At 42.1% G+C, this 19,669-nt stretch overlaps 2 protein-coding genes across 11 annotated transcripts in view; one reads left to right on the plus strand and one right to left on the minus strand.

Moving 5' to 3' along the window:
• Positions 1–19,669, minus strand: part of SUPT3H (SPT3 homolog, SAGA and STAGA complex component) — a gene marked incomplete at its 5' end in the record, with an annotated part of 218,928 nt that overhangs the window by 194,560 nt on the left and 4,699 nt on the right. For both annotated transcript variants that reach the window (XM_081906472.1, XM_081906471.1), the window contains one exon: positions 1,153–1,256. In XM_081906472.1, the coding sequence (XP_081762598.1) occupies positions 1,153–1,256 (104 nt within the window). Of the gene's footprint in view, positions 1–1,152; positions 1,257–19,669 lie in introns of those variants that run through there.
• Positions 1–19,669, plus strand: part of RUNX2 (RUNX family transcription factor 2) — a gene marked incomplete at its 5' end in the record, with an annotated part of 221,344 nt that overhangs the window by 31,261 nt on the left and 170,414 nt on the right. The gene's annotated exons all lie outside the window — the stretch shown is intronic.

Raw genomic sequence — 19,669 nt, forward strand, 5'->3', positions numbered from 1 at the left:
AGTGACAAGAAGACATTTATCCCAGCTTTAAAAGTGTATACAATTCTTTTCCAGCAGATGGGTGTAAAAATTCTTTAAGCATATTACCTCATTGCTATACAAAATCAAGCACCATAACTGGTGTACAGCACTCCCAATAGCAGCAAATTATGTAGGTGCATGGCCAATTACTATCACTAAAGAGTTAGGGGGGTACATTCATAATAAAACTAAACAAATGCAATACAAACATGGACCTGCCCTGCTCTCCATCTGCAGTTCTGAGAGAAGAGTAAAATCTTAAGTCTTATGCTGAACATTCTCTTTTAACTCCTTGATAAATCAGAAATAATGATCCATAGAGAAAGAACTCATTAGCTTGAGTTCTCTCCACTTTCTGCAGACCAATACATCTTGGATTTATATAAAAGAAAACATGGCATGTGCTGGCAGGTCAGCCTCCCTGATTAATAGGTTGCCTTCCACCAAATCAAGATTTGTAGCCTGGCCCATTGTAGAAGGCAACTAATCAAGCTTTAAGTATGGAATCCTCCCAATTATGGAATTTTAAAAATATGAAGCCAACGACTTTATGAAAATCTAGGTATTCCGAGATAAAACAACAACAATGTTCCAGTCTTGTCACAAATTAGAACTGCATCACTATGTCATTTTACAGTAAATTTCTGTTCTTTGTAAGAAATTATTCTTATTGTCAAGAGCAAAGACTAATCAGTTCCAAATGGTCCACATGTTAATTCTGTCACAAACAGCATTATTTTATCACAACATACCACTGTGCATCATGAAAAAGCAACTCTAAAATACAATACATTTTTTAAAAGAAAGAAAGGTAATTTAACGAACAGAAAATATTCATTCCAATCCTAGGATCAAGCACCCTATAATATACAGTGAAAAATATATAGCATACCCTATATTTCCTATATGTAAGTTTATTTTAGCTACATGTGATTTCAAATCCAACAACAAGAGTGCCGGCTAAGTTACTTAATAAATCTCAAAAAACCATTTCCAAACTTAATTAATTAATGAGCAAAATTAATTAATGAGCATATATGGGACAAATCTGCCCTGCCCTCTATTAATTCTGCTTCCTAGTTATGTGGAATTGTGAATGTAGTAAGATATGGAAAGAAAAGGGATACTTACATCATACTTTGCAGTTCAGGAGTAAAGTTTGTTGATTTCCCAGTCCCTCTTCCGCTGCCTGATGGAGCAATAGTCGACATTGGACTAGATCCAGTAGCACTCATCTGAGTAAACAAAGAAAACCACAATGTTTGCAGGTATACAAGAGCAAACACCACATAATGAAAAATAGCAAATCAAAACCCATGAACAATGTGTGCATGCTTTAAAATAATCAAGTTAGTGCTGTTCCATTCAGACATTCACAATGCCTTATTCAGCATAATTAAAAATTACTATTTTTTCCCTTCCCCAGGCAACTGAAGCAACATAGCTGACTAAAGTGTGCAAGACCATTAGTAATAGTAGCAATTAAGGTGAATGACAGAATTCAACTAAAATGTTAAATGTTATTTGCTTAAATGTTGCTTATTTTGAAATTACTGCTAATTTGTTTATTTAAACACCGCCTAGCTGTAATAGTCTCTAAGCTGTTTACAAAGATACAATACAAAAAAATAAAAATCAGTTAAAACTATAAATGCAAACTTCACTTGAAATGCCTGCTGGTATAAAGAAAGCCTTCTTTGGCAGCTGAAGTTCAATAGAGAAGGGACCAGCCTGCCCTCAACTGGAAGGAAGTTCCATAAAACTATAAAGTTCCATAAAGTTCCTGGGGGATACAAGCTATGGGGGACCACTAACTGTGACTCCCCCCCCCAGGCCTTGCTGATTGGGCAGGGATATAAAGGATTAAGTCAGGGGTCAGCAAACTATTTCAGCAGGAGGCCGGTCCACTGTCCCTTAGATCTTGGGGGGGGGGGGAATGAACAAATTCCTATTCCCCACAAATAACCCAGAGATGCATTTTAAATAAAAGCACACATTCTACTCATGTAAAAACACGCTGATTCCTGGACCGTCTGCAGGCCGGATTGAGAAGGCAATTGGGCCAGATCCAGTCCCTGGGCCTTAGTTTGCCTACCCATGGATTAAGTAGTCCTTAAGGTATCTTGGGCCCAAATAATTCTGAATATTCCAGGGTTATTATAGAAATCCCATGGAAGTGCCTCCCCACATTCTGTGGTTTCAACACCACATTTTAGGGTTTTGGCCCAGTTTCCTATTTGACTTACAGAGGGCGAAACAGTCTGTCCCTTGTTTGGTGGCCCTTCTAGAAGAAGCAGATGAGGTGGGAATCAACTGTGCAGGTCTATTGTATTCATCATCTATGCACGTTGTGCCACAGGGTATTTTTAAAGGATCACATGCCAGTAGATGTAGACCAGTTAACTTCCATAGCCTAGATAAAGCTACAAAACTCACGCTTGCCTTGAAAAGCACTTCTCGGTTAAAAGAAAGTCCCTGAGACTTATGAATGGTAGACCATATAATGTTACGGGAGGAAACTGTTTCCTCACAACATGTGTGTCCCTTATTAATGGAAACTCAACCTCAGTTATGGAGCAACTTTCTAGTTCAGCAGCCCTATCAAATTTGACTATTATCTGTTTCACCTGCTTTTAGAATATGCCATATTTCAAACCCGCAATATATCCCATAGGACCATAAACTAATCCTCTTTCATATGTAGATTTCTCCTGAGCATAACATGAGCATTTATGCTCACTTTCAGAACAGCCTCTAAATCTGCAGTTAACTGAAACATCATGTTTCAATATACATATTTTCTTATTACGCTTTTCATACATATACTGCATCTGCATTGTGTGACATTAGGACTATCTATAGCATCTATTATCTCTTTTTCATTTATGCCCTCCTTTACTTAACCTCACTTGATGGAGTTGACTACATTTCTTCAAAGCTGCCATAAGCACACAGCAAAATAAACTTTATTTATTGAGAAAAAAGTATCTTGCTCTCCTCACACTTCACTTCAATCTCTGCTCTGAGTTTATTTTATCTTTTATTTTCTCGCCAAACCCAGCAACTTATTTCTGCTCAAATAGAGTGCCATAAACTTTATTTACAATTTCTTACAATCATATGCATGCTGCTGTAAACCATGCAAATCTCATTTATGATTATTAGCAATAAAGGCTTGGTTTGCATAGAAGTGAGCCTTTTTCATCCTGAAACCTGAGTGGTAGTCATACCACAGAGCAATTAAGCACCAATTCTCCAAAACAGGAGAACTTGAGGGATAATATATGTCACTCATGTTTCATTGGATAATGTCAATAGTATCTGATCCATTTGAGCTAGCTTTTTTCATTTTTCTTGAACTTCAAAACTGTTTCTCTATTTTGTCCAAAAGACAGAGATAAGTATTGAATTCCCTCAGATTTTCTATTCTATGTGTTCGTTTTCAATCCAGTTTGGTGCAGTGATTAGAGCACTGGACTAGGACCTGGGAGACCAGGGTTCAAATTCCCCCTCAGTGCTTCACTTTTGCCCCAGGCACAGATCAGTGTTTAAAAGCTTTTGTTTCTGAGAATTTGTGGGCTTTTTGCCCAGAGCTTTCCCCACAAAAACCGACTCTTTTGTGCTCAATCAGAACAAACATCAATTCAGGTTTTCCATGGATTGCCATTTGCTCTGACTGAGCTTTAAAGAGCGGGTTTTTGCGGGGAAAGCTCTGGAGCAGAAAAAAGCAAGGGCACTTGGACAAGGACCTTTAAAAGTGGGTCGTGCCTAGAAAGAACTGTCCCACACTTTCCAAATCTGCCTCAATCACAGGGTCTGGATTAGATTAGATTTTTTCTGCAGTAATTCCTCAAAACCTGCCTACAAGATTTACACCATAAGTGATGCAGGAGGACCAAGCACTGAGCTCATTCTCTCAAAAGATATGGAAAGGTTTTGTGGTTTCTGCAGAATCCTGACACTGAATCTTTTCCCTCCTATTTCCTCAGACCTGATGTCATGCATACCTCTCGAACCAAAGGGAAAAAAGTCCTGGAAGCACTTTGCTTCTAAAGTTTTTCCCCCAGAAACTGAGTAGAGAATCATCAGTAGTTGACATCTGATACAATTCGATATTATCACCTGCAGGATCTTTTGTGTGTAGATACATATCCTGTTCAGAAAGGTCAATTATTTTTAAGATTATTACATCCACTAACCTGTTTAAAATCTAACACTAGATCGTTGTGCATACTTAACTCTGCATCTAGTGAATTATTCTTAATATAAGGCAAAGCAGAGCAAACCTTGTGTATGTTCACCAAACTGCTACCAAATTACTTTTTACTTTGTAGCCACCGGTGACCAAGATGAACACATTCTCACTCAAATATGGCTCTTAGGCTGTCTAAATTATTTTGGAAAGTTATAGAAAGATTGTTTCCCTTGTACGCCTCTCCCTAATAGAAAGCGGTTTCCTAATTTTAATGTTTAGGCAAGTAACAGTCTGAAATGGTTTGATGAGCTCTATTTTTTAAAAAATCAAACAAGTTCAGACTGCTTAATTGCTTGGAACTTCTTTGAAATTCATCCCACTCAAAAATATATCCACCTAGTAAAATATTTTTCAAGTTTTCTGCATAGTATCTGCATACATACAGTGCATCACCATTTAATGCTGAAACTATTTTTTAGAAGAATGCAACCTTCCCCTTCCCGTCACAAACTGTTTTTCTCTTCCATGTCCTTTATGTTAACGTTTCTGACGGGGGGGGTGACTTTATTGCAGTTTATGCAGACTCTATCAAATCTAACACTGATTTTCTTACCTTCCAAATTTGGAATCTTTGTTTTCAAACTGAGTGACAATAGAACTTGCTGCTACCTCACTCTTCCTCACAACCTTCTGTGTGGCTTAAGTTTAGCTTTAAGCTCAGTTCATATGCAATAAATTCCTTCATTTTATCTACCTCTTCGGTCCTACACACTGATTTAAAATGTTCCTCTGACAAAAGTAAAGTGTATCCAATATACTTGTTCTTATGCTGAGCATTCTCAAACATCTAAAAATGCCTATTTTTATGTTGTGTTAACCCTTGGCAGAGTGCCCTAGTTTATTTTTGAAATGTTCAGCTCCACAGCTATCAACAGGACAAAACACACTATTGTGTGTACGTCAACAATAGTGTCTGAAGTGGAGGGGGAAAGAAGGCACAAAGTATCATCGCGAAGTTTTGTGGTCTGCCACACAATGCAGTGCATGGCCATGGTTTTGTAGGCCGACAATTTTCTACGTTACGAACAGCAGTGCACATGTCCTAACAAAGTCTTGTACTCAGGGAAGCCAAAGACCAGAGCTTTGCAAACTGTGTCACGACACGTTAGTGTGTTGGCTGCAGTGTGTAGGTGTGCTGTGTGAATGCTCCCTGCACAAATATGGGATGGGGGACATGTGAAAAGGATCTAGGGGTCTTAGTAGACCACAAGCTTAACATGAGTTAAGTCAACAGCAAAAAAAGCTAACACTATTCTAGGCTGTATCAATGGACGTATAGTGTCCCAATCAAGGGAAATAATAGTTCACTCTATTCTGCCCTGGTGAGACTACACCTGGAATACTGTGTTCAGTTCTGGGCACCACAATTTAGGAAGGATGTTGACAAGCTGCAACATGTGCAGCAGAGGCAACTAGGGTGGTCAAGGGTCTGGAAACCAAGTCTTATGAGGAACAGTGGAGGGAGTTGGGCATGTTTAGCCTGAAAAAGAGGAGACAGAGAGAAGGTCTGAGAGCCATCTTCAAAGGGCTGTCCCATGGAAGGTGGAGGACGCTTGTTTTCTCCTGCTCTGCAGGGTAGGATTCAAACCAATGGATTCAAGTTACACGAAAGGAGATTCTGTCTAAACATCAGGAAGAACTTTCTGACAGTAAGAGCTGCTAGACAGTGGGGTGGACTCCCTTGGGAGGTAGTGGGCAGAGGTTGGATGGCCATCTGTCATGGATGCTTTAGCTGAGATTCCTGCATTGCAGGGGGTTGGACTAGATGTCCCTTGAGGTCTCTTCCAATGCTACATTTACACTGAGGTATGACTGTATTTGCTATAATAATAATAATAATAACGATAACAACAACAACAACAACAATTTATTTCTTGTACCCCAGCCACTCTTGGAGACTTCCAACAAAGTATAAAAGAACACACCAAAACATCAAACATTAAAAACTTCTCTAAAGAGGGCTGCTTTCAGATGTCTTCTAAAAGTCAGATAGTTGTTTATTTCACTGTGTGAAATGTACAGTCCATTCTCTGGAGAATCATCATCATCATCATCATTTATTTATTTATTTATTTATTTATTTATACCCCACCCACTCTGGGCGGCTCCCAACAGAGCATTAAAAATATGATAAAACATCAAACATTAAAAACTTCCCTAAACAGGGCTGCTTTCAGATGTCTTCTAAAAGTCAGATAGTTGTTTATTTCCTTGACATCTGATGGGAGGGCGGTCTACAGGGCAGGTGCCACTACCGAGAAGGCCCTCTGCCTGGTTCCCTGTAACCTCACCTCACAGTGAGGGAACCGCCAGAAAGTCCTCGGCGCTGGACCTCAGTGTCCGGGTTGAACGATGGGGGTGGAGACGCTCCTTCAGGTATACTGAAATGAGGCCGTTTAGGGCTTTAAAGGTCCTCACCAACACTACTGAATTGTGCTCAGAAATGTACTGGGAGCCAGTGAAGATCCTTTAGGGCTGGTGTTATATGGTCCCACAAGCCACTCCCAGTCACTTATTAAGAAGTATACAACCAGTTTTCACTTCCTAAACTGTAACCCTTAAGCACTTTCGGCAAGACAGTATCAAGTAGACGCCACAATCTGGGGAAAATACCCGTGAATGTTATTTCGCTGACCAACTGAAGGACTTGGATTACTCAAGTGCAAACCCCCATTCTTTCCAGTTACATGAATGCAGTTCCTGTACATAATCAGGCTTTTCACCTTTACAGCTACTTTAAATGACCTTACCTATCATGCAGAACTAACTTTCACTCACCCCTTCTCTCACTAAAACTGCTTATATACATCAAAAATAATGAATAAGGCATATAATTGACTAATGTATCTGCATCCTAATACTGCAATCCCAACCACATCTGCTCAGAATTAAGAACTACTGGTTGGGGCTTTCTCCCAGATCACAGAATCACAGAGTTGGAAAGGACCCTAAGGATCATCTAGTCCAGGCATCCCCAAACTCAGCCCTCCAGGTGTTTTGGGACTACAACTCCCATCACCCCTGACCACTGGTCCTGTTAGCTAGGGATGATGGGAGCTGTAGTCCCAAAACAGCTGGAGGGCCAAGTTTGGGGGTGCCTGATCTAGTCCAACCCCCTGCCATGCAGGAATATGCAACTGTCCCATAGGGGGATCAAACCAGCGACCTTGGCGTTATCAGCACCACACTCTCACCAACTGAGCTATGGGGTTAGTAAGAATACAGTGGTGCCCCGCAAGACGAAATTAATTCGTTCCGCAATTTTTGTCGTCTAGCAAATTTTTCGTCTTGCGAAGCACGAAATCCCATAGGAATGCATTGAAAATCAATTAATGCGTTCCTATGGTCAAAAAAAGTCTAAACAAAGCCAAATTTGGTACAACAACAGTTTATTAACTGCTCTTTAAAGTCACACATACTGTAAAGAGCAGTTCAAAAACTGAAGGGAAAATAAATTAACTTTATAAACAAAACATGTCTTTGTTTTTAGACGTCGCGAGACGTTTTCGTCTTGCGAAGCAAGCCCATAGGGGAAATTCGTCTTGCGAGGCAAATTGAAAACGGAAAAACCTTTCGTCTAGCGAGTTTTTTGTCTTGCGAGGCATTCGTCTTGCGAGGTACCACTGTATATTAATAAGAAAACATGCTACTGACATCATATACTCATTGTTATGCTTTGTCAACAAAGGAAAAACACAGTCATCTACAAAGATCCTTAATGAAACAAAAGCCTAGAAAAAATGAGCCAACGTGAAGCGGTTCTTGGCATAACTGGTGTAATCTAAAAGGAAAGGTCAAAGCCAGTCTTTTAACATTTCTACTATTGTCATATAAGTCTTAATTTTGGTGACATATTTGGGTAATGTGCTCTAAGCTTTACAGGTGGAAGGGAAGGCCACAATTATAAATACTATCATGGAATCCTAGAACTATAGAGTCGAAAGGGACTCTGAGAGTCATCTAGTCTCACCTAGGTGCAGGAATCTCAACTAAATCATCCATGACAGATGGTCATCTAACATCTGCTCAGAAACCTCCAAGGAAGGAGCAGTGGCGGAGCTTCATGCTCCAGCACTGGGGGTGGAGAGCAGGAGAGGGCGGGGCTGGCGTGCATCCCGGGGGCATAGCGCGCCACCGTAGGGGCATGGCAGGGAGGACAGCCCCGATGGCACCCCGCCAGGATCACGCTGCCAGGGCGGTGCGCTCCCCCCACACGTCTCTTCCTCCGCCAGTGAGAAGGAGAGGGAATCTGTTCCACGGTGGAACGGCTCTTGCTGTCAGATAGAACCACAGATATTACACAAGTAATATCCATATGCTGCCAACAAACACTATAAGCATTATGAGCAACACACCATATTCTGAACAAAACTAATTATTAGACTGAAAACCCAAATTATTTTTTATATAACATACTTCTAATGGGAATCAGGAGAATTGTCAGCTAATGTACTACCAACTCATATAAAAGCCTTTGGTCTTTGATTCCTGTCATCAGATAACATTTTAAAATGATAGTACCCACGGAATTGTTGCTGGTTCCCCTCCACTAATCTTTCTGACTTGCAAAAATCTGGTAAGCCTTCATTTATCCATGGTCTACTCATTTCTTACATTATTATTAGCAACAGTGGCTTTAAAGAATGAAAAGCAGATGTTAGCATCATTTGCCCTCAGTCAGCACTCTTAGATTTGCCTATTATAGTTTTACCTTTCACCTATACACACTTCCTAAAGCACAAAATTTATACAAGTTTTTTGTTACTATGGTTAACTAGTGCTGTATTTCACGCCATAATTATTCACAAGTCTTATTTTAAATGTATTGCTCTGAATACTGGACAAGTCAATTTTTCTCCTTGATCACACAGGAGATTTTATATTAATATATATTTCTTTTGCCCAAAAGCAAAGATGAACAGGAAGTGACAGACCAGGTCTTGAAGTGAAACTATATTCCACAACATATTGGTGGGAAATGTGATATAAAATATTGTAATTTCTCAGCTGACCTTTTGAAATGACATTTCAGTTTTCCATGTAAGTCCAGTTTCCAGCAAAGTTCCAAACTCTCAGGCACATGCAAGCAGCTTAAGCAAGCAAGCAAGCTGAGTCTTCATCCACTAGGCCCCATCTTTCCTCTAAAGGCCTTCTAGGAAACTTGGACTGACTTGAAGCAGCAGCAAGGGCTGGGCCAGTACGGCCACAGCAGGCTCCCTTGGCACCCCATGTCCGTCCTGCGTGGCAGTAGCACATGCTCCGCCACTGGTATGCAGGCCCATGCAGTGGACGGCAGCTGGGTACACTTGCCCCAGGCCTCGGAGGGCAAAACCCTGCTTTGTTATTCTATTCTATTTGTTATTCTTATTCTAACAAGACTCCCACCATGGGCATTGGACAAGCTCTGCACGGGCCTGCATACATGTGCATCACATGTAGCATTCAACATGTGTACAGTCTACCTACAGTGTACACTGGTTGCTAATCTGTACGTAGGTACAATTATTCATATGCAGTGGTGTGCACATGTGTGGTCACAGGGATTTCTGGGCAATATTCTAGTGTCCTTTTGCCCACAGAAGGGAATTCCTTCACCACACGATCCTACTCTTCTGCCATTGCCCGGCAGTACAGAACAAGTGGTTTCCGATCTGTGATTTTTCAATATGCTGAAGGCAGCTTGGGTTTGAATAAAGTCATTTTCTGTAATTTCGAATACTAATTCTGTAGTTTGAGTTCCCAGAAACTGGAGAGCATAGATGGATTACTGTGTTCTTAGATGCTGTCCCGTATTTCTGTCAACAGTGTATTAGAGATAACATGACATTTTAGTATGTGGTGGTGTTTTTTAAGCTATGGCAGATGAGGCTAAAAGGCAGGGGTTACAGTATTTGTATGCTAATCCAAACTGGCTTATTAATATTTCATTTTTAAGGAGAATACAATTTAAAGATGACAACACAAAGGAAGGGGAACCAAAATGCAATTCATTTTCAGACTAGGCAACTAGCAAAAGCAATTATTAAAAGAATAACCAGAATTTGAGTGACAGCAATTTGTTCATGGTGTGGTATAATACTTGTCTCTTCCTCCAGATAATTTTAATGGTCTTTTATTGACTCTCATCCTCTTGATTCACATCCCTACACCCACATCTCTCATAAATCAATTCTTTGTGCTGAACTTCAGAAGTCTAAACAGCAATAAGAGCAGACGTGGCCGGTGGGGAATCACAGGTTTCCTGCTTGTGGGGAAAGTTTGGCTGCTGTGCTATGGAGGCTCATCTGAGACTGAACCCACTGAAACTTATTTCTGAGTACTCATGCATAGGATTGAGCTACACAATTCATAGATGAGATTGAGCTTTAGGCCCTGTGCTATTATTATTTGGAATTCTTTATGTATTTGGAATACTTTTCAAACAACAAAGGGAATGGGAAGCATCCTGGTCCCACAATGGCCAACCAGATGACTGTGGGAAACCAGAGCTAGAACCTGGGCACAACACTACTCCCCCCGCCCGCCCGCCCCCCACTTGTGACAGGCAGTGGAGGTAGAACATGGCCATTGGGCCAGTGTCTGAATCACCCACAGTGCCCTCATTTAACTCTGGGAGGGCAAAATTATTCATAGAAGATGGTGAAAACAAATGTACCCTGTGACTCAAATAAACTTTGAAGAAGAAACCAAATAAATTAAAGGCAATTTTAAAAATCGATGGCAGCAGCAACCCAGGGACACAGGGAGGGCATGTCAACAGAAACAGGCTTCTCGGAAGAGGTAGGTTTTGCATCCTCTCAAAAAATCAGCAAAACAGTGGGGGGGGGGGCCAGATCCTTCCACAGCCTCAGGCCGACTGCAGAAAAGACACTGCTTTCAGTCTAAAACCTGAGCGATCAAAACCCTATTTGCTTTGGAAGCTGCCTGCCCTCCTTTCTGCCCCTTTTACAGAACTCCTCAAAAGCTAAGAGGGAAAGAAACTGCGAGTTCCAATAGACTGGAAAGAACTATGGAGGAGAAGGAATTTCTCTACAGCAGAGACTTCCCTCAGTCACAAGCTCAAGGCGAAGGCAACTGACCCATTCTCCCCACATCTCCCTCTGCCCCAAGCTGGCAAGCTGCCCTGGCCTGAGGGGGCAACCTTTTGGTGCCCCCTCCCTCTGGCCTCTTAACTTCGGGTCATGTAAATACCTTTAAGCAGGCGCGTGAAACCCAGCAAGTCACCTCTCTATACATGTGCACATAATGATGATGAACAAAAAGAAAGAAAGAAAGAAAGAATGCTGAACGCTCCAACTGCAACCAGCTAGCAACGGTTTTTCTATGGCCACGTTACTACGCTTATAAGCTAAGTAGGTGTAGAACACTTTATTTAGATGAACCCTGCACCTCATTAGACCACCCTGTACCGTTTAAAATAATTACTTCCCCAGCTAAGATCTGTTAGATGGCTTAGATAATTAACTTCTTTACACATCAAAGTCTGATCATATGCATGTCCCATTTCCTTTCTTCCGGACATTAAAAAAATCTCAGCCAAAAGCAGAAGCACTCAAATCAATTTTCTCCAATAAATCCAACTAACATGAAATTCAAAACCTACTGTAATATTCAGTAGGTCAATGTACTGCAGTTGTTTTTGCTTTGAATTTAAATGCAGCTGCATGCCATATTCTACAAAATGAATTCAGATGTTCAGATGGAGATGCAGATTATTTCAACATGCTGTAGTTTATACATGAACCCCCATAAGAAGATGATAATATTTGATTAACACTATTTAAAACTAGTAATTATGAGGTTCTAGCTAAATCTACGTAATATTTGCCAAATTCCTTTCTTCTGAAGGAAAGTCTGGTATGCATAAAAATAATTTGAAATGAAATGAAAAACATAACATTTAATTTAAAAAAGCTTTCATTTATAGTCATCTGTATGAAAGCTATCATACTTTCTCTGTAATCTGTTATTTTGCACACTGAATGCTGAGCAGCTTCCACTCCAGCCCAGGTCAGCATATATTAGGGTGAGTGGTACTGAATCTTATTTAGCGTTACTTAAGAAAGTGAGGTTCCTTAGCACCACACAGCGAAGGAAGTGGGCCCATTCTAGTGGTTAACCACTTCCACATTCTATCTGCATCCATGGTGGCATTACAGATGGAAAATAATCTCCTTAAGTGATCGTGTGAATGCATATACATTAGGAGACGTAAGTATTACCAATGCCAACCATTTTCAAAGACGTTATTTATAGTAAAGAAATGTGAAAGGATCAGTGTTTAAGATGGAAGAAACCTTGGCAGAGACCCTCTGGGTTATTTACCCGCTTGTAAGCAGGCAATAAAGCAGAGGATATCTTCAACTTATGCGAGCTCTCTCCAATTAATCTGGAAGTAATGTGAAGCAAAACATAGGATAGTAATAAAGCGCATCCTAGGAAAGAATGATTCCTTACTAAATTCCTTGACATTCAGCACTTACACTAATTATACCAAGAGGCGTATTCCACCTTTTCCAAAATACAAATAGTAGTACAGTGGTACCTCTGGATGCGAACAGGATCCGTTACGGAGCCCCGTTCGCATCCTGAAGCAAACACAACCTGCGTCTGCACGTCTTCACTTGCGTGGGTCGCAATTTGGCGCTTCCGTGCAAATTTACATCATTTTGAGCGACAGCACATGCGGTGAAACCTGGAAGTAACGCGTTCCGTTACTTCCGGGTCGCCGCAGAGCACAACCCGAAAAAGCTCAACCCAAAGCTACTTCAACCCAAGGTATGACTGTAGTGGTGATAGTAGTAATAGTAGTAGTACTCCTGGGCTGCTCCTGTTGTTGTTGTTTAGTCCTTTAGTCGTGTCCAACTCTTCGTGACCCCATGGACCAGAGCACGCCAGGCACTTTATTATGGGGCAATAAAATGCCATTGCCTCATTGATCCTTACCATTAACACTTGCCACAATAGATATGTCTTACATTTTGTAATGTTTGATGTTTTATCGTGTTTTTAATATTCTGTTAGGAGCAGCCCTGCTTGGCATAGTTCATAGCTTCTCTGAATAACTCAGTTATATACCTTTTGCACTCAACCTCAAATCTACTCAGAAACTTCAGTTGAATAATAATTTAAAAAATGGTAAAGGACCCCTGACCATTAGGTCCAGTCATGACCGACTCTGGGGTTGCGGCACTCATCTCACTTTACTGGCCGAGGGAGCCCACGTACAGCTTCCGGGTCACGTGGCCAGCATGACTAAGCCACTCCTGGCGAACCAGAGCAGCACACGGAAACACCGTTTACCTTCCCGCCGGAGTGGAACCTATTTATATACTTGCACTTTGACGTGCTTTTAAACTGCACAGATTAGTACACTACTATTTGTGGTATGGCAAGGAAGTCTACTATTCAAGGTGATGGGTAGGTGAGAAAATCCATAGCAATGATAGTTTCTTATACAGCTATAACCAGTGCTTTTTTAAAAAGAAAAGAAAGGCACAGATACCATAAAATTGTTACAATGAAAACAGCAGCTGAAGCTGTTTTCCACAGAGGTGCAAAAAACCTATAGGCAGACATGAGCTGCAGCCAAAGGTTGCACTCCTGGTCAGTGCTTCACAGACATGATCTTGACCAACGTGCCTTGGAGTTTCATAACCCATGAAGAGACCTGGGACCTGAAAACAACAACAAATTCAAAAACAGAAGTAATCTGCTCTGTAGCTGCTTCACGTTTGATTGTGAAAGAGTAGCTAGAGGACTGAGATGCATTTGGAGACTGAGAAAACAAGGCTACGGGCTCAGCGGCGTAGCGTGGGTTATCAGCACCCAGGGCAAGGCAAGTAATTTGCGCCCCCTAACCCGGGGCAAGGCAAGTACAGTAATTTACTCTCCCAAGCAGCAGCAGCAGCGAGGCTTCTCTTTCCCCCGCGCTCTGCCGGAGCTGCCTCTTTTCTTTCCTTTTTTCCCTTTCTCCAAGGCTTTTCGCTTTCTCTCCTTAATTGATTCCCCCTCCACACCACGGCGTTTCCTGGCTGCTCCCCCCCCCTTCCCCTCTCTCTCCTCCTCTCTCTGCTTGCCTTGCCCTGCCCTGCCTGAGGGCGCCCTGAGGAGACTCCGCTCTCCTTTTTGACCAGGTGAGGTGGAAAAAAGGGGGCAAAGTCTCTTCCCGCCCCCTCGCCAGACTCCCTGCTCGGCTCGGCTCAAATTACCATAAAGCTCCTCTCCCTCCGCTTCGCCAAGCTGTCAAAGCCCGGCAGCAGCGGCAACGGCAGCAGCAGGCGAAGCCAGACCCCCGCCAGCCAGCCAGCCCGCCCGCCCGCCCGGCTTCCTCTCCTTTTTTTGCCCGCAACAGAAGGCTTCGCTCTCCCCCTTCCGCGACCTCCTCGCCAAGCCGAGCGAGCGCGGGCTCCCTAACGCGTGGATTTTAGTAGGGGCAGAGAGCTGCTAGTGCGAGTGCGCCCCCCGCCCATGTTGCGCCCGGTGCGGCCGGCACCCCTGGCACCCCCCACGCTACGCCACTGTACGGGCTTAATGAAATAGATAAAAGTTTTCAGATAGAGATCAGGTTTTTTAATTACTGCCATTGTAACCTCTGTATACTGATATATGCTTTTTAACCTGGGTGCATTGTGGTTCTTTGACTACAGGGAACCACCAGCCAGAGCAGGACCAGTGGTGAGGAAGGGGTGCTTAGGGAACTACCAGGGAGAGAACTGCTTTGGGCTTCCATCTCCTCATCACTGCTCTCTAGGACATAGCAGCTTATGAAGATGGAGCAGAGACTATCACCATAGCTCATCAAACTAGCTTGTGTAAACCATGGTTTCAAAAATATGCTTCAACCCACATTCTCTTATTTTAGTTAGCTAGATGGTCAGAAGTCGTGCCTTGTCAACATGGATGCTATGATAGTTAAGAGCATCAAAACATGGCTTGATGCCATATCTGAATTAAATCAATATGTGGCATAGATGTATGTGTGAATCAACTCAAGTTCCCTTACAAACCATCACAACAGGAAATGTGTACAGGAACCACAGGAAATACCGTTATTTTCTCATTACAATAAAACAGAATGTTGTAGAGAGATTCCTATTTTGCTGCTCCTTGTGTTTCTATTCTTCAAGACTTGCAAGGGAGGGTGATTAATACTCTACTATTATATAAGCAAAACCAACAAATCTTGCTTGCTTTTCTATTTAAGAAGTGCCATAAGGAATCCATGACCCTGGATACATTGCAGAGACTTTAAGTTCATAAATTTTGATGCTCATCCTTCTTTACAACCTATTGTCACTCACTCATTATAAGGAAGAAGCAGGATTTTTACTAATGCAAGTAGTTTTCTCCATTAAGAAAACACTGCAAAACAAGTCATTTCCCCTGATGTCCACTATAGAATGCCTATGGAAGGAAGTTTTGTACACATGAGGTCTCCTCCCAAATGAATAGGCTGGGCTACGGAGGGAGGGGAAAGAGGCAAAACTTAGAAAAGTTATTCCACGTGTACAAGAGCAGGTCTGGATCCAAGTCATTATATTTGATATTGTTATTTTGGCAGGAACAGCATAATTAATGGCCAGCGCTTAAAGTGTAAGAACTCATGTGAGGTAACCAGCTCAATTTGCAGACTGGGTGTGCCATCAAGGACAGACAGCCCTCTGAGCCATTTTCTTGCAAAGGTCTCACTGAAATGAATGCGAACTTCGCAAAGCGTCAGGCTCTTCCGCAGCTCCCATGTCTTCCAAGAAGCCAAGGCGTGTGGCAAGAGAATAGCCTAGTACACTAAACTGCAGGAAGTTCATACCTCCAGTAGTCCAAACCCACGACTCAAGAAGCAACAACACTCTGCCACTGTAATATTTGCATTGGTAGCCTCACGGCCGGATGAGTACCATGTGCTCTCTGTCCTTGGGCCTGGCAGGCGCAAGCTCCAGCTGCCGCAGGGTGGCTGGCAGCATGGGACACCTCTGCTAAGAAATCTGCCCCCGCTGCCCATGTGCTATCGGGACAAGTTCAAGGCTCCTGCGTTGACACACAAAGCCCGGAACAACTTGGTCACTTTAAAGACCCCCTGAGCCCTCAGAGCAGGTATTAGAGGTGTGCTGCTGTTAGCTGTCCCCTGCACTACAGAAGTTCAACTGGCCTCCATTGGAAGTTGGGCATTTAGTGTCAAGGTCCCAAGCTGAGACAGACTGCTCCAGCAGAGATTGGGCAAGGCATTCTTGCTTTTTTATTTTGAGCGGCATCTCTGGAAGAGTGGGTTTTTTTAAATGCCAGCAGGCCTTTGCAGTTGTTGAAACTGATTAGCCGGTCACTTTAATGATTATCTGCATTGCTTTAATAGTGTTTTATTGTTGTATACCACCCCTATATTTTATGTTATGGGAGTATAAAAATAATTTTATAAATAGAATATAGGTGTGTGTGTGTGTATGTGTGTGTGTGTGTGTGTGTGTGTGTGTAAATAAAACATATACACAGGCTTCTGCAGAATCATTTCTGGCACTGCACATTATATCGTGGTTCCACAGATTGCAAGCTACTGCCCTGATGTTGCAGCCAACATTAGGAAAGCTGTGCTGGGGGTGCAGATGTAATATTGTAATAACTTTACAGAAAAAAATAGAGGTAAATAAGGACATTCTGATTTAGGGTGAATTATGCTTTGTATGTAGAAATTCTGAGGCAGCTCAATGTGACACAAATAACTTAAAAAGGAGCAGCAGGAGAAGAATATTTGTGGCTGGCTGGGGTACGGATAAGTAGTGAAAGCCTAGCAGTGAAAAATGGCAATATGTCAAATTATGTCATTTCTTATGCTTGCCCAAGAATCTTATGGGCTTTTTAAACTTTATTGGATACTTCACTAAAACAGCAGAATCAGCATAATTTGACTGCAGAAGCAATCAAAATCACATCAACATCTACTTGAACTTCTGAAATCATGTTGACACATTTGTGAACATACTGAATTGTATCAGCACAGCTAATCTGGAGTCTCATGGTGAAGCTCTCTCTAAGAATATAAGATTCTCTATCATTATAGCAAGAGACGCTTCTTTTCAAGAGAACACTGTTTTCTGTACTCACAACACAAATCAGGTCTCACTAACAGTAACTCCAGGAAAAGTATTCTACATGCCTAGATGCCCTTGGAAACCTAAGGTGATAGTCCAATGCAGGGTTGAATAAATATTCCCAGTTCTCAGGTACCAGTTATGCCTACATCTTCCAAGTGCTTGAGAGTTTCTTAGCCATGGCCACAGTGAACCATTTCAGGTTGTCCAATGAATTCCATCCTCGGACTGTCTAACAAAATTAATTCTACTGTTCAGAACCTGTGCCATTCAGCACCTATCTAAACATAACTGCACTCCAAATCAAGTCATCTTTGCAAACCACACAAATTGCATTTGTGGCTCAATATAGAGAAGCATTATATTACAAGGTCAGTAGATATGAGGGCATTCATAGTAAGTTAACAACATGCCTGATAAACTAAATAATGTTGTTTGGGCTTGTCAGTTGACTAAATTGAATTCACAGAAGAAGAACAGTAATTACTGAGAAAGTTCAGGAGCAGCACAGAAAGTTGTGATTTGCAGACGTTTTAACAGTTACAGCTGTCATACGGGTGGAAGTTAGTGAAAGGCACTCTGGCACTCCTAGACACCGAGACAACTTGGGCCCCCAGTGACAAACCTGGAAATCTATGAAACTGAACATGAAAGATCATTGAGAGCATTTGTGTAAAAATAAATAATCACTGTGTGGTGGTGTGCTGGAGTGCCAAGCCAGGCAGAAGACCCGGGTAATTTCCTCCTAGATCATGTGACCAAACTTTCCAAGGGGAGAGATATAGTAGTCATGAGAGACTTCAGTAACCCTGATATTAGAATTACCGCATTTTTCTGTGCAGTGGACGAGGTTTTTTGTCTGAAAAATCATGTCAAAAAACTGGGGTCGTCCAATACACGGATAGTGGCGGGGTGGGGAGGTGCTGCTGTGCGCAGGGAGTGATCTGGTGGTGCTGGCTGGCGGCGCGCAGCTTCCCCCGATACTGCTGCACGAGGGAAACACTCCCTCTACCTGCGTGCAGGAAATGATCTAGGGAGTGTTTCCCCCCCGCAGCTGGGGGGGGGGGAGAGGCTCAACAACTTTGGGCAATCTCCCCTTATTTTCTTAAAATTGAGTCCCCCAAAATAGGAGGGGTCTTATACATGGGGGCATCTAATAGATGGAAAATTACGGTAGTTTAGAATTCATAGAATTCTGCTAAGAATGGAAGGTCAAATAAATCCCTGATTTGCCTTGCTGACAATTTTGTCTAGGAGGTGGAAAGAGAAACAAAAGGATCTGGCAAGTAAGGCAGGGGTTTTGAAGTATATGCAAGCAAGGAGTAGAGGACAGAATAATCCCTTGCTTAAACTGAAGAAAATTATTTAGGCTTGGATAGCAAGTCAAATATTGTCAACTCTTATTTGACCCCAGTCAAACATTTAATGAATACTTCTGTGTGTCATTATGGTGTCATTACCTTAGTGCTAGTTATCTCCTAGCTCTGCAGCAATTGGGGCAAAACAAGCAGTGAAGCAAAGTACTATAACTTTAGACCTCTCCAAAGAGAGGCAAAAGTCTAGCAGGCAGCAGGCCAGACTAGGACCAGGAAGACAGGCCTAGGTTCGAATTCTCACCTGACCATAAGGCTCAATGGCAACATTGGGCCAGTCGCATACTGTCAGCCTCGGAACAACTCCATGAGTAGATTAATATAAAATGTTGCTGGACTACAACTCCCATCATCCCCAACCACCAGTCCTGCTAGCAAGGGATGATGGGAGTTGTAGTCAAACAACATTTCGGGACCCCAAGGTGGAGAAAGGCTGATGTGTATTATGCTAAGTTCCGGGGGGGGGGGGGGAGCAAAATAATTTACTGTCGTAAGTAGCACAAGCATCAATTATGTTGGTAATATTCTGTTGCTCTCAAAAGTTTATTGTTTTTAAAATACTTGACCATTTTGTGACAATATTTGGCCCAAATCTTTTTTGACTAGTCCAATTCTCAACCTAGAATTATGCTGCTATGATCATAACCAAATGAACTGTGGTGTTTTCATGATTGTTTGGTGGAATATGTCACTCCAAAACTATTAAGCTTCTGAGGAACAGTTGAGGGAGTTGGGTATATTTCGCCCGAAAACATATCTTGGGACTGAGAGGGAATAAGCCATGCATCTTCAAATATCTTAAGGGCTGCCAGATGGAAAATGGAGCAAGCTTGTTTTCACCTGCTCTGGAAGGTAGGACTTGAACCAATGGCTTCAGGTAACAAGAAATGAGATTCAGACTAAAGGTTAAGAACAGCTTTCTGAGGGTGATAACTGCT

The sequence above is a fragment of the Podarcis melisellensis genome (genome assembly GCF_964234715.1).
Source record: "Podarcis melisellensis genome assembly, chromosome: 3".
Lineage (NCBI taxonomy): Eukaryota > Metazoa > Chordata > Lepidosauria > Squamata > Lacertidae > Podarcis > Podarcis melisellensis.